This window comes from Callorhinus ursinus, unplaced genomic scaffold (assembly GCF_003265705.2).
Source record: "Callorhinus ursinus isolate GAN/ISIS: 27379988/994484 unplaced genomic scaffold, GSC_fseal_2.0 scaffold70, whole genome shotgun sequence".
Taxonomy (NCBI): Eukaryota; Metazoa; Chordata; class Mammalia; order Carnivora; family Otariidae; genus Callorhinus; species Callorhinus ursinus.
In genome coordinates this window covers 235,170-250,010 of record NW_027397132.1, presented here as the reverse complement: position 1 = coordinate 250,010, position 14,841 = coordinate 235,170, and the positions used below count along the sequence as shown (strand labels likewise).

The 14,841-nt window shown below is 54.5% G+C and overlaps 1 protein-coding gene across 5 annotated transcripts in view; it reads right to left on the bottom strand.

Annotated features, from left to right (window-relative positions):
* The window catches only part of PTCD1 (pentatricopeptide repeat domain 1), a 17,890-nt gene extending 3,203 nt beyond the window's left edge, over window positions 1-14,687 (bottom strand). Inside the window, exons 1-8 of one of the 5 annotated variants that reach the window (XM_025863679.2) lie at window positions 14,610-14,637; window positions 13,428-13,645; window positions 11,414-11,897; window positions 9,083-9,223; window positions 6,294-6,512; window positions 4,103-4,204; window positions 1,535-2,242; window positions 374-490 (exon numbers count right to left, since the gene is read on the bottom strand). In XM_025863679.2, the coding sequence (XP_025719464.2) occupies window positions 374-490; window positions 1,535-2,242; window positions 4,103-4,204; window positions 6,294-6,512; window positions 9,083-9,223; window positions 11,414-11,897; window positions 13,428-13,435 (1,779 nt within the window). In that variant the 5' untranslated portion in view covers window positions 13,436-13,645; window positions 14,610-14,637. The other 4 variants (XM_025863680.2, XM_025863683.2, XM_025863682.2 and 1 more) reach the window with 4 other exon arrangements.
* Window positions 14,688-14,841: the final 154 nt, after the last annotated feature.

Genomic DNA, 14,841 nt, shown 5'->3' with positions numbered 1-14,841 from the left:
GGGGGGGTGGAGGGTTGGGTTGGCCTGGTGATGGGTATTAAAGAGGGCACGTTCTGCGTGGAGCACTGGGTGTTATGCACAAACAATGAATCATGGAACACTACATCAAAAACTAATGATGTAATGTATGGTGATTAACATAACAATAAAAAATTATTAAAAAAAAAGACTAACGCTTTCAATGCCAGTTCCTGCAGCAACTCACCAGGGTCCACTTTTTCTCAAGCTAGAGCGACCACACTCTCCCTGCCCCCATGCACACGTGCTGTCTGGGTGCAGAGGCCTGGGGGTTCAGGAGGGCCCAGCTCTCTCCCTGAGCACCCCAAGTTAGCACCAGGGGTCACCCCCCCCCCCCCGGCCTGGACCCACTCACCTTCATGTCCGCAAGCAGCTGCAGACCATCTGCTGGCCTGTGGCACCCGGTGGCCAGGCTGCAGAAGGTCTGCAAGTTGGGGGTAAGGCCCCTCTCTGCCAGGAGTGGCAGCAGCGCCTGTGGGGACGGGGACGGCACTACCGTAAGCTGTGACCCGCCACGTGTGGCAGGAGCCTTCCCAGCTGAAGCCCGTGGCTGGCCGGAGACCTCAGGGGCACAGCTCTGCTCAGAGGCCTTCCTGCTCCCTCCGTGACCACACTGGGTGCGGGTCTCAGCCCGGCTCGCAGGCCCCCAGCTCCCCGGCGTTCGGCGGCTCTGCGAGGACCCCCGGCCTTCTAGCCCGTCTCCACCACGCCCTGCCCCCCTCCCCGAAGCCCTGCTCCTCCGCTGGCCGTCCATCCCAGCACTGGGGCCGTCAACGTCAGGTGAGCACCGAGGTCTCCGAGGCCCTGGCCCCACAGTCCAGGGCGGGACAACAACAGTGTGGGAAGTGCAGCGGAGGCTGAGAAGGAAGACGCCCTCGCAGCCTGGCCGGCTCAGGGAGGGGCTCTACCCTGTTCAGCTTGTCCAGAGGGCGGCGTGCTCTGCACTCAGGGCCTGAAGGCAGAGGCTGCATCCCTGTCACCTTTGATGCCCACGAGAGCCCGGGTCAGTGCTCTGTCATGCAGACACGTGGACAAAATTGCACAAGGGCTCCGGTGTCCCCATCTGTGCAATGGGGGAAGCCTCATACTGGCAAAGCCTTGTGGTGTGGTCAGCGAAGAGAGAAACAGATGGGGAGCTCTTCCAACGGCATCTAACACAGACGGCTGGATCAGTGTGTGGGGGTCGGGGGGTGTGGCCAAAGGGTGGGGACACTCAGGAGCCACCAGGCTCTTAGGCCACATGCCCCTCGGGCAGCGTGAGGACGTCTGCCTACACCCACCTGTGAGCTCCTCAATGGGGACGGGCAGCGCAGCCGGCTGGTTCACCCCTCCTCCATTCTCAGCTTGGCCCAAGCCCAGGCCCAGAACGGAGGCTCTAGTCAGCCTGCCCACCTACCTCGGGAACAGGTGACGCCCCCTGCAGGGGAGCCAGGTCCTGCTGTCGGAAGGTCAGAGGAGGGAACGGCAAGGAGGGGCCCCCAGCCTTGAACCTCGTGCCCGCCTCTGAGCCCCTCACCTTCGCCCCCTCCAGATCGCCAAGCTTGCTCTTCTTCCTCATCAGTGTGTTGAAGAACGTCACATCAGCTTCCACCTGGTACGTGTCCAGGACGGTCAGCAGTGAGGACTCCGCGGGACTCCCGGGCTCCACCACCTCAGCCAGCAGCGTGAGGGTTTTGATGTTGGGCCGGAGCCCATGTTCTGCCATCTTGCCCAAGAAGCCCTCCAGGCCCCCCATCAAGGCCAGCCTGTCAGCTGGGGTGGTCACAGTCCCAAAGGAGACCACAGCTGGGGGAACTGCTCCCAAGGTCAGGAGGTTGGCCTCCAGCCCCCAGCAAGAAGGTTCTGGGGCCAAGGAAGTGAGGGCCACCATGTGTTCGGGCTCCTTCTTAGTTTCCACCTCAGGCTGGGCCTTGCTGGGGGCTCTGGCTTCGCAAGGCTCTGGAAGGCCCTCAAGCACCTGAGAAGGTTCCAGAAACAGCTGTCTCTCCAGGGCCTCCACATGCAGCCTGACTGACATGCCGTTGCCCAGCCAGGCCCGGGCTCTCCTCTTTGCCCGAAACCCACGTGCCAGAGGCTGGAGCATGACCGTCTCCTCCCTGGGCCTCAGGAGCAGTGCTGAGGCCACCTCTGGGTCCCCCAAGCCGCAGTCTCGAGCTGCCCCCAGGAGTAGGTTGTAGCCATGCTGGCTCGGCTGGAGCCCCAGACTCAGCATCTGCCTCCACACCTGCTGGGAGAGACAAGCTCAGCTCCGTGCTCCTTCTCAGAAGAGCCGTCAGCGAGCAGACGCAAGCAGTCAACAACCATTCAGCAAGTGCAAGGGGCCAGGAAGGAGCTGGAGAGCATCTAACCCGATGCCAGGCTCTAGACAACTAAGAATCCTAAGAATCTGAGGACTCTCTGGGAGACTTCACAGGGGCGCTACTCCTTTCCTCTCCCTAGCTCACCCCAAAACTGTTCTTCCACTTTCATCTCTCTGCCTCTTCCCAGGGCCCCTGTACTGGGAACAGACTTTGCCCTGGGTCCCTGCCCACCTTCTCTGTACTTCTCTGGGGAGGGACGATCACAGAGGCTAGGTTCTGGAAGAGTTTAGGCTGACTTAAGAACTGGATTTAGCAGCACTTCCTGAGTGCCCACTGTGTGCCCTGTCCCACGCAGCCTCCAGGAAGTATGAGAGCACAGGGCGGGCACGGTGGAAGGGGGCTCAGCCAGGAAGAGCACCTCCCAAGCTGGGGGCCCAGGCAGCCCTGTTTCCTCCTGAGATGAGATCATTTTCATCCCACAGCACAGCACCTAGCACACTCAGTGTGTTCTCCACAAAGGACCACTCTGGTCACGTCTGGGTCACTCTGACACCAAGACCACGCCGTTTCTAAGATGCCACACAGGGCTCATTGGTCACATTGGATTCTTTGCGAGCTCAAAGGACGGCCACATTCAGTGGGAGGAGAGCTCACATCCGACTTCCTGTCCTCATCAGGGATAAGTGTGCAGACAAGGCAGGGACTGTTCAGGCCCAGGTTGGGACAGCCTGCAAGAGGTCCACTGCACACCTGAGAGGGTCTTAAGGAGGGCAAGGGTCTCAGCAGGCACCTCCATGGGGAAACACTGACAGAACTGAGGTTTAGCAGGGATGCAGGCTCTAGGAGTTGGACAGACCTCGGTTCAAATCCCAGCTCTGCTTCATAGCTGTGAGACCTCAGGCCAGTTACCGTAAAATGGGGCTGATGGTACCTAGCTTGAGCAGTTTAATAAATGCACAACACAAACCAGCTATTAGCACTACAGACTGTTTCTAACTAGAACAGATCCAGAACAAAGAAAGGGAGAACTAGATCTTGGCTGATTTTCACTAGAAAGCTACTCCTTCCAGAGGGAAAGCAAGCATCTGGTCCAGGGCTGTCCCAGGTCCCTAGGGCTCAGCCTCCACATCGATCAGCCACCTGGGGATCTTGCTGAAATGCCGATCTGGACACAGTAAGCCCACGGTGGGGCTGAGACCCTGCTTTTCTGACAAGCTCCCAGGTGAGGCTGATGCTGCGGGTCTGTGGGCCCCAGCATAAGCTGGAGGGCTCTAGGTGAGATCTGAGCCCTTCCCACCTGTGGTGTACCATTGCTACCACTGGACTGGGGGTGGGGGAGGTTCTCTCTGGGGAGCTGAGGTAGAATCAGAGCGGTGTATCTCAACCCTGATGTCCGTGAGAATCTCTCAGGACTACATGCAGAAATGCTGAGTGGGGGCCTGTGGGAGGCAGGCTGAACAAGCACTCTGGGCAAGACTGTAAGCTTCGCTGATATGAGCTAGCTGCCCAGAAGGCCACTCGGCAAGTGAAAGAGCGCAGGCTGGCTGTGTCCTCACTCGGGGGGCAGCCATGCGGCCTCCTCGAGCCTCCCCCGCTGCCATCTGTAAAACGACGGGGAGCAGCGTGCTTTGTGAAGACCAAAATATTGCAAACATAAAACCACCTAGCATGGGGCAGTTGCAGGTCCTCAAATGCACACGTGATCATCAATTGCGCCCGATACAGGTGCACAGGAGAAGGGAGACAGCAGGAGAGGCAGAAAGGCAGAGCTGGGAGGGACAGACCTGTAGGGCGTATCGGAAACCTGTCTTCTTGTCCTGGATGCAGCCCATGAGCAGGTAACTGAAGGTCTCCTCTGTGACTGCATGCCCTTTCTGGACGATTTCCTGGAGGAAGGAGTGGAGGCCACAGTGAGAACTGGTGGCAGAGCCCGGGCCGGGGCCCAAGGGCTCTGACTCAGGACAGACACTCCTGGGGCAGGCCCTGGGCCGTGCACCTTGAAGAGGCGGGACGTGAATGTGGCTCTAGTGTGGCTCGGAACTACCTCCTCTCTGCACTCCCTCCTCCTCTCCTTTCAGGCTGCTCTCCCTGGCTGGCGCAATCACTCCTGGCCAGCCCCTCTGCAAAGACCACACCAGCAGCGACTTTTAGCCCCTGTGCTTGAGGCACTGGAACTGCACAGAGCTGGCTTCAAGTTCCAGCTTTGCCACTGGCCGCCTGTGAGCGTGGGCACGGCAGGAAGCTCCCCGGCCCCAGCCTCCTCATCCCTAGAGCAGGATCACAGGCGGGACCCGCCCTAGAGGGTGTCTGGAACAACCCCACCACCGAGGGTGGTGCCTACCCACAGCACGTGCCCATGGCGCTTGCTACCCCTGGCCTCCCTCAGGCCTGTCGGGGTTGGCCACTGCCTTCTTGAGATGTTCTTCCACCTCTCGGCCCCTCAGGGGCTCCTCTTCGGGCCCGACTTCCTCCGTTCCTCTTGTGAGCATGGCTGTCCCCACCCTACCCCACCACTGCCACTCTCCCGTCCCCACCTCTGTCGCCAAACCTTCCACCTCAGTGAGGTTTTATTTTATTTTTTTTAGGATTCACTTATTTATTTATTTGAGAGAGAGAATGAGCAGGGGGGAGGGGCAGAGGGAGAGGGAGAAACAGGCTTCCCGCCGAGCAGGGAGCCCGATGCAGGGCTCGATCCCAGGACCCTGAGATCATGACCTGAGGCGAAGGCAGACGCTGAACCGACTGAGCCACCCAGGCGCCCCTCTCCGGGAGGTTTTAGTTTGTGCTCCCTCTTCCTGGACAATCACAGCTGTCTCTTAACTTGTCCCTCTCCCCCACCAGCTAGTGACCTGCATAAAATATCAATGGCATCTCTGGACAGATCAGAGGCCTATCAGCCACACTGCCCTCTTCTGGAAGCTTCAGCTACCTGCCTCTCACACAGCACCCTTCGGGGGGATGCATTACTCTCAAGGTTTCCAGGCGTGAGACCCCACGATCCTGCCTCTCCCGCAGGGCAGGCCAGCTCAAGGTAGCCAACCCACGGCCTGGTCAAAGGCTGCTCTGCAGCCGGACAGCCCATCAGGTCGTCTCTCCTGCGAGGGGCGGGCGGGACCTCGTGACGTGCAGTGAGGAAAAGCGTCAGTCAGCGATGGAAAAAGCGAGACTGAAGCTACGAGCAAAGAGCAAGCGTGCCCATGGGCCCGAGGGAAGACCAGGCTGCCAAGGGTGTGCCGCGGTTCTGAGGTTTGGTCATGGGGACCTAGAGTCTGCCTTTAGGTGTTAACTCATGTTTGTCTCCCTTCCCAAACTGAGAGGGCAGAACCACCACCCAGCTCGTGCTGCTCCCTGCTTAAACCCCCTCACTGTCTCCTTCTCTGGAACTGGGAATAAAAAGCCTCCTTATAGCCGGGGAATAAGAGGCTCCAGGGGGCCCCTGGGTGGCCCATTTGATCTTGACCTCAGCTCAGGTCTTGATGTCAGAGTTGAGAGTTCAAGCCCCACATGGGCTCCAAGCTCCAGCATGGAGCACACTTAAAAAAAAAAAAAAAAAAAAAAAAAAAAGAGGCTTTGGGCCAAAGCCCTGACACAGGCCCCTGCTCAGCACTCTCAGGCCCCCACTCCCTTGCTTCCCTCGAACCTGGCACTTCCTGGAAACCGGGTATTTTTGTTCACTGTTCTAAGCAGGAGGCCTTCCCTGGGGAGCACGGATTCGTCCCTAGTGCTCTGAAGCCCCGCCCTCTGCTGCGGCACCAAGGGGTCCCACATACGGAGCCACAGCACACACAGCCCACCGCCCTCCTAGGGATGGGGCCTCTTCAGCTGTCAGACTGAGGCTTCTGAGAGGTGGTGAACCCGAGCCCGACTCCTCATCAGCCCCTGAGCCCTCCCGTGAGGGACAGAGAGCCACAGCCTCACGTCTGCCACGTGGGACTGGCCGCGCCGTGGGGAGAAGGAAGGAAGGGGAAACCTCACCTTGAACACATCGAGGCACATCCTGAGGTCTGCACACATGGCAGCCATCTTCAGCAGTGCATGGTACGTTTTCAAGTTGAGCTGGAAGTTTCGGGCCTGGAGCTGCTGCCGGAGCTTCAGGGCGCTCTGCAGTGCAGAGTCCTTCCAGGGGGACTCGGCGCAGACGTTGAACAGGGCTGTATACGTGGCATCTGAGGGCTCCAGGTCCCGTTTCTTCATCTGTGGAGATGGGAAGACATCTGGAGGTGGCTCTGGGGTCAGCTGGACACACAGGTGACAGCCACCCTGAGGGAAAGCTAGAGAGGACCCTGTTCCTGCATTAAACAGATCTGCTAGCAGGGCCTGTGCTAAGGCGGAACTGAGTGACATGTCAGAGGCTCCTCCTCCAAAACCCTGACTCGGCCAGAGGGCTCTGAAAACGGACCCTGCATCCAGATGCACCAAGCAAAAAGTTATCCTCCCCACGGCCATCAGCCCACTCTGGGCCTGAGATGCCTGTAGCAGGATCCTTCTGATGCTCCCAGGTCACCCTAACTGTTAAGACCCATGTGGTGGAGCTGGTCTGGGAAAAGGCAGGAGGGGACAGTCAAACCCCAGCTCCAGCGTTTACTAACTGAGGGGTCGTGGGCAAGTTAGCTCCTTGTTGGAAAAACGGGGATGATACCGTCACCTTGAAAGGTTGTTGTGAGGGTCAGCTAGGAGAGTGGCCCCCAGACCAGCAGCGGCCAGGAGCATGTCACTGCAGCATCTCAGGACCTCCTCCCCACCCATTGCCCTGCAGAGTCACAAACCCGGGGGTCATCAAGCCCTCCAGGTGACTGAGCAAGCTGGAGTTTGAGAAGCTCCTGGTAAACCCAAGTGCTCTTTCCCAGAGAAGGGCCATCTGACCGAGCACAGGTGACAAGCTGCTTGCAGAGGAGTGTAAAGAGCCTTGTTCTCAGAGTCAGGCCATTTGGGACTCAAATCCCAGCCCCAATGCTCTCAAGCAGGGTGACCTTGGACATGGCCCTTCATCTCTCTGGGCCTCTGTTTCCTCATCTGAAAAATAAGGATGGTGATCCCGACTTTGAGGATGATGTATGCTGTGTGCGTCCTCACATAAACGACAAATGTGTCCTGAGGACTTACTACAGGCTGGGCACTGGCCACCAGTGGTTACAGGACACAGCCTGTTTTCATCGAGCTTCCACTCCAGACAGGAGGAAACATAACAGACAAATAAGTAATCAACAACAGTAATAAGGGCTGCAAAGGACATGCACAGAAAATGGCAAAGGAAAAATAGTAGTGGTGGAGAAAGCTGGCACACACCACTTTCACCAAGTGACCAAGGTATGTGTCCTCTCTGATAAGTCCCCTGACAGGAAAAGGGCACTTCACCTTTGTGAAAGCCCTTCCCCGAGCCCGTAAGCCCAGCCTTGTCACAAGAAAGCGACTCCTGGGTGGCTCCATCGGTTAAGCCTCTGCTCAGCGGGGAGTCTGCTTCTCCCTCTGCCCACCCCTCGCTTGTGCGCTCTCTCTAATAAATAAAATCTTTTTTAAAAAAAAGGAAAGTACAAATATAGAGACATTCTACAAAATCCCTGACCAATACTCCCTAAATCTGTCAATGTCAGGGGAAAAAAAGGAAACTCTAAAAATGTCACAGAATGGAGAACCCAGACTGGATACTGGAATAGAAAGAGGATCTTGGTGGAAAAATGTGGTGAGATCCAAGTAAAATCTGGAGTTCAGTCCATAGTCATGTACCAGCGGTGGTTTCTTAGTTCTGACAAATGCACCATCACTACACAAGATGCTAATATGGGGATTAGCTGGGTGACGGGTATTTGGGAACTTTTTCTACTGTCTTTGCAGCTTTGCTATAAACCTGAAATTGTTCCAAAATAAAAAATTTAAAAAAAAATAAGCAGCAAACTGACGGAGAATAACTTAAAGCAAGAAAGAGGGAACTGCGCTTCTCTGAGGTGACAGGTAGTAAGTCACTTAAGGATCCTGCGCATGTGAGGAAGGGCTGCTACCGCACTGTGAACCAAGAACCACAGGCAACAACCCCTGGCACCAGCCGCCCCTCACTTGGCACCTGAACGCTTTTCTGCTGGTCGGGGAAGCCTCCCATCATTCCCCACCAGGATATTTCAGTAGGTCTATTAGAGGATACGTCACTTTATCCTTTGTAACCACAATTCCTCCCCCTTGCTTCCAGCTAGAGATGACCTGGCCTCGGGCAGGCGCATCCCAAATGACAAGAAGTCTTGCTGGGATAAAGGATGAGCCCAGGTCCTGGCGGTGAGAGAGGGTGGGATCACTCCTACTAGAGCCTACTATCCTCCTAGGCAAAGCTCTTTCTGGACTCACAGAGGAAACAGCTTCCTGGCTGTGAGAACAATAAAGATAACACAGGAAGTGGATGAATATAAAGCAAAACCATCTTTCAAGAAGAATGAAAGCCCTTTTCAGAGGACCAGCTTTGGAAGTCAAGTGCGCATGTGTGTCCGGTGTGGGGAGTAAGTAGGGGTGAGGGGACGTGAACACACCTGGGGCAATGGGGGAGAAGGAAGGGGGCGCGTGGGCCCTGCCGTGGTCAAGGCAGGTGCTGGAGGACCTTCCGGCGCATCTCATGTCATCATCCAAGATCACCTCCACTTTACAGAGGATGAAACAAAGGCTGGGAGGTTAGTCTGACCGCAGGTGACATCCCACCATGCATGCCCGGCTCTCTCTGCCTCTAAAGCCCAGGCTCTCTGGAGCCTCGCCCCCTCCCCCCGGCCCTGGGCCCCCCCACTCACATCGTTGTAGAGGCGGAAGGCCTTCTTCAGGTATCCGGCCCGCCCACAGCCCCCAATCAGCACCGTGTAGTTGCACTCGAGGGGCTGGAGTCGCTCCTCCTTCAGCATCTGCTGCTCAAACAGATCCAGGGCCTCGGCCAGCTGGGAGGGAACACGGGAGGGGGCTCAGGGCGGCCTCAGAGAGCCTCAGCAGCGGGAGGGAGACGGAGAATGAGGGACCCGCCCAGGCCTGCCCAGGAGCCACACAGCCGTGCTGGGCCTCTGCCACCAGTCTCTTGGTCCCTGCGCTCTGCCGCAAGAGGGCTTTGTGGTGGCCAGGAGGAAAAGCCCACCGAGCTCCCACCACCTATGAAGGCTCTTGGCCCCACTGCCATGGCTGCCTTCCCTCCAGCCAGACGATGGACTCCTTGAAAGCAGGGCCATCCATGTCTTTGCCCCTTTGTGGGCCTACAGTAGAGCCAGGGCCTGGCCCTCAGTAAGTCCTCAGAAAATGTTAATTCTGCAAATCCGGGATCTGTCCTGCCCTTGCCTCCTGGGTGACCCCATCTGTAGTGCCAGCCCCCTGGGTCTAAGCGGGAATGGGAGACTGGGTTCTGCACACTCAGGGCCACTGTGCTGCACGATCGCAGGGGGCCATTCACAGCAACACCTCCTGTGATGGCGCAACACGGCAGCCCCGAGTGACCAGCTTCCTCTGGCTGCAAAGCCCCATGGCCCACAGTCGTCTCTACCCACCCCTACTCCTTACACCATCCCCTTTAAATCCTCAGTTCACTCCTTTACAACTTAATTTTTTTTTCATCTGGTGGTTCAACCAACAATGACTGAATCCCGCTATGTACCAGGCAAGGTCTATTTGCTGGGGATACAGCTGTGAACAAGAGGGAACTCCTTCACAGAACACATCTTCTAGTGTGGAAAGACCTACGCCGAGTGAAATAACTAAGAAAAATATATACTGTGTCAAACGATGCTAGGTTTTAAAACAAAAATAAAGCAAGAAGCGCCCAAAGAAGGGGATGGGAGATTCAGTTTTAGATATGACAGCCAAGCAGGGCTTCACCCAGAAGGTGACAGAACAATGATCTGAAGGAGGTGAGGGAAGGAACAACACTGTCTGAGAAAAACAGCCAGTGCAAAGGCCCTGAGGCAGAAGTGTGCCTGGGAGTTGGAGTTGGGAGGAGCAGAGAGGAGGCCTGGATGGCTGTAGCATCGTGCGGAAGAGATAAGAGTAGAGAGGTAAGGAGGGGTGGAAGGCAGACCCTGCAGGCTTCATAAGCTATTCTGAGGGCTTTGGCTTCTCTTTATTTCTCAACTTTTCATTACGGAACAGCTCAAACATACACAAAAGTAAAGAGAATAGTGTAACTACAATGGTTATTAAATTTGGCTAATCTTGTTCATCCATACCCTGTACTCCTGCTCCAAACCGATTTTTCTTTTTTTAAGTAGGCTCCACACCTAAATTGGAGCCCAATGTGGGGTTTGAACTCACGACCCTGAGATCAAGACTTGAGCTGAGATCAAGAGTTGGACGCTTCACCAACTGAGCGCCCCCTGGCACCCCCAAAATGAATTTTTTAAAGCACATTTCCAGACATTACATCATTTCATTCCCCAAATCTTCAACACACACCTCTAAGAGATTTTTAAACATAAATGCTACGTCATTATCAACACCTAAGAAAATGAACATCAGTGTCATCGAACACACTGAGAGTCCTGGAAGGAAGAGTAACATAATCTACTTTAACAGGGTGGCTCTGTGCCGCGCGCAGATGTGGAGAAGGAGGTGGTGAGGGTGGCAGGGAGCTCAGTGACAAGTGTGACAGCTGAAGGGGTGGGGATAAGGAGAGGCCTGGGCTTTCACGGGTAGCGCTGTGCGAACTGCGAGGATTGGCAACATTTTGAAGCTCCGGCTGGTGAGAGAAAGAGAAGAGTTAGGGACGGCCCAAAGGCTTCTGGCCTGGGCGGATGCAACAATGCAATCGCCATTTAGTGAGATGAAGACAGTGTAGGGAAAACAAGGCTGGAAACCAAACTTTCAGGCCCGTCTAGGTGAGCCTCAGGAAGCTGGTGAGGTAGCTGGATATGCAGACTGGGGAGGCCGGGCTGGAGATACAAACATGAGAACTGCAACGGGGGTGGGGAGGGGTGTGTGTGAAAGCCAGGGGGCTGGTGGACTGCCCGATGAAGCACCCAGGGTGAGTGAAGGCAGAAGAGCCCTAAGCATCCACATATTTAGAGATCAGGAAGGTAAGGTGGCCCCTCCAAAATACTGGTCTTCCAGAGAGTAGAACCGGGAGCAACAGAATCCAAAAGTTCCCTCACCTTCCCTTCTTTGATCAGGTGTTTGCATTGAAAGAAGTACCAGTAAGGCGTGTTTTTCCGGCCCCGCCGTATCTCTGGCTCCAGCCCCCTTTCCTCATCTTCACCACTCTGTTCCCTGAGCCGTAGGTTATATAACTGGGCTGTCGATTTTCGGAACATTCTCCTCGAGGAGTACTTGTTGGAGAGGGTCCCAAAGCTCTCCTCCTCTTCCTCCTGAGCGGCCGTGGGGCCACTCTGGCTCAGGTCAGAGCTGAGGCTGCTCATGTTCTTCTGGTTCCCTTGGCCAAGGGGCAGCTGTGAGGGGGAGCTGCTGCAGGCTCGAGTCAGCCCCACAGCCCTCAGCCATGCAGGCCCCTCCCTGCCTCCTGCCCATTTGGCTCTGAGAGGGCCGAGGTGCTGGAGGATGGACAGTCCCACAGGGCAGAGTCCGGAGAAAAGCCGGGCCAATCTTGCGAGGTCCATGTCTGGCTTTCTCCACCAGGGCCTGGCACAAGTCAGAAACATAATGAAAACTACTTGGGTCTGTAGTCACAAAAGGCAGAGAAAAGACAAAGAAGTGGTCACAAGCACGAGCGCTGAGATTAGAACGCCTAGGTTCAGATTTCAGTTTTGCCAAAGAAGCACCCATGAGTCCCTGGGCACTTGCCACTCTGGTCTCAAGTCTCCTGCCCTGTGAACTGGGGTTAACTAGAACCATCGCCCACACAGCACCACAGCAACGATCAAATGAGGCCTCCGATACATGGTGTGCAGCACAGTGCTGGCACAGTAAGCACTCAACAAACATAAGCTAGTGGTATTATCAAGCCATGATCTAAGAGACCGGGCACTGAAGTTAGAGGGCCACAGCTGTATGACCAGGCCCATTCCTTGCCCTTCCTGTGCCTAGATTTCTTCAGCTGCAAGATGAGGATGATCCTACCGACCTCACCACAAGGTTATAAACATTCAGTGAGATGTTTCTAGTACATCTCATTTAATAGATTCTTTAAAAATTGTAGCCATTATAATGTATTATTAGGAAAAAAAATAGCATTCTGGGACTCTGCACAGGGAACTCAAGCATGCCTTTTCTGCAAAATTTGTAGATAAATGGGCCAGAGTTGTGCTGTTCAATATAGTAGCCACTGGCTACATGTGGCTACTGAACACTTAAAAAGTCTCTAGTCTAAATGAAGACACACTTTAAGAACAAATCACACACCAGATTTCAAAGATTTTATACCAAAAAAAGGAGGTAAATTACACACAATAATCTTTTGACATGTTGAAATGACAATTTTGGATATACTGGGCTAAAAAAAAATGTAACAGGGGCCCCTGGGTGGCTCAGTGGTTAAGCGTCTGCCTTCGGCTCAGGCCATGATCCCAGGGTCCTGGGATCGAGCCCCGCATCGGGCTCCCTGCTCCGTGGGAAGCCTGCTTCTCCCTCTCCCACTCCCCCTGCCTGTGTTCCTTCTCTCACTATGTCTCTCTGTCAAATAAATAATAAATAAATAAATAAATAAATGTAACATTAGTTTTCACAATTTGTAAGCTTTATTTAAGGTGGCTACTTAAAAATTTTAAATCATATATGTGCTGGCATTATATTTCTACTGGACAGTGCTAAGCTAGAGATCCTGGTCTGCACACTTGAAACTCTTCAATAAAAGTATCGGGGGACACCTGCGTGACTCAGTCAGTTAAGCATCTGCCTTCTGTTCAGGTCATAACCCCGGGGTCTCGGGATGGAGTCTAGCATCAGGCTCCCTCCTCAACGGGGAAGTGTGCTTCTCCCTCTCCTGCTCTCTCTGTCAAATAAATAAATAAAATATTAAAAAAAAAAAAGAAAACGTAAAATTACATTTGTGCTCAAGTTATATTTCTGTTAGAGCGGCAGGCCTCACCAGACATGGAATGCTAAGGGCCCTCTGTACTAGTATCACGAGGGTGCTGGTCAAGAGAGGCTGTCTAATACAGTACCCAGACCTGGGTTCACAGGCAACCCAGTTCCACAGCCAGCCAGTCTCACCTTTGCATTCGGCTGCACTGCTCCAAGACCGCCAGCAAGTCACTCCCCTTCCTGAGCCTCGGTTATTAATCAATCTGCACTTACGAGGTCTAATTTTACATTTTCAAGTAGCCACATTAGATAAAGTGTTTACATGCATTAAATGAAATACACCACATTGCAAGAAAAAACCCCAATGATAGCGAAATAAGTATCAAGATGTTTTTAAAAAACTCCTCCTAAAGAGAAAGACAAAAGGCAAACTCAAACAGAGTCGATTGGTGGTTGGCTGGGAGATAGAGAAAATAGGGAGAGGTTGGTGAAGGGTACAAACTTTCAGTTATAAGACAAATAAAATCTGAGAATCTAATGGATAACATCGTGACTATAGTCGTTAACACGGTATTGTATAATTGTAACTTGCTAAGAAAGTAGAACTTAAATGTTCTCACCAAAAAAAAAAAAAAAAAAGCAAATATGTGAGATGATGGATGTGTGAACTAACTCAATGGGGAGAATTCTTTCACAGTGTATACCTATATTAAAGCATATTGTGCCCTTTAAAAAAAAATAAAACAAAAAAATAAAAAAATAAAAAACTCCTCCTATACTAGTGTTTTTTCGACGCAATACCAAGATCCTGCCATCCTGTCACAGCAGGGATCGGTGTAACCGATGGCTTGTAGTAGCCGCAGATACTGTGTCTCCAGCCATCATTTACACTCATCCCCATTAGAAATCACGACTTAGTTTAGGGCCCTGTTAACGCTACTCCGTCAGTCACGGAAGGAAATGCTCATTTCACACAGAGAAAACTAAAGGTGCAATTTTCTTTCTACCCCAGTTCATTAACCTGCCCAAGCTAATAACCCCTGAATTAGAGACGCGCCGCCGCTGTCCTCTCTGGGGGACCGGCCCCTCCCCAGACGCTCCCCGGGGCCCTCTGGCCAGCCCGACCCCCTCCACATTCGCCTTTGGAACCTCGGTCGTCTCACTAGACCTCCCCGTCCCTGACCCCAGCTGCGACACTCGCTGCCCCTCCGTCCTGTCCCCGCCCGGGAACCGGGCTCCAGTAAAGGTCAAACAGGATCTCACTCAAAAAGTCCGGCCCAGCAAATGCAGCCCGGATTCCCGCCCCAAGTCACCCCCAGTCCGGCTCCGCGTCACCCTTCCGCGTCGCCCCGACTCCCGCTCCCGCCTCACCGCGCCGCGGACCAGGGTCTCGTTCCCAGAGACCTTCTCTTACGCGCACGCCGCTACGACTTCACGCAGGCGCAGTCCGCGACGCGAACTCCCCGCCCCGTACGCGCGGAGGCGGGTTATCCCGGGCCGCGAGGAGAGGCGGGGGTTCGGCTGGCGGCTAGCCTGGCCTAGCGGAGCGTCCCGTACTCCCTGCTCTATTGGCCGGGTCTGGACAGGCTAAAGGCCGGCGCGG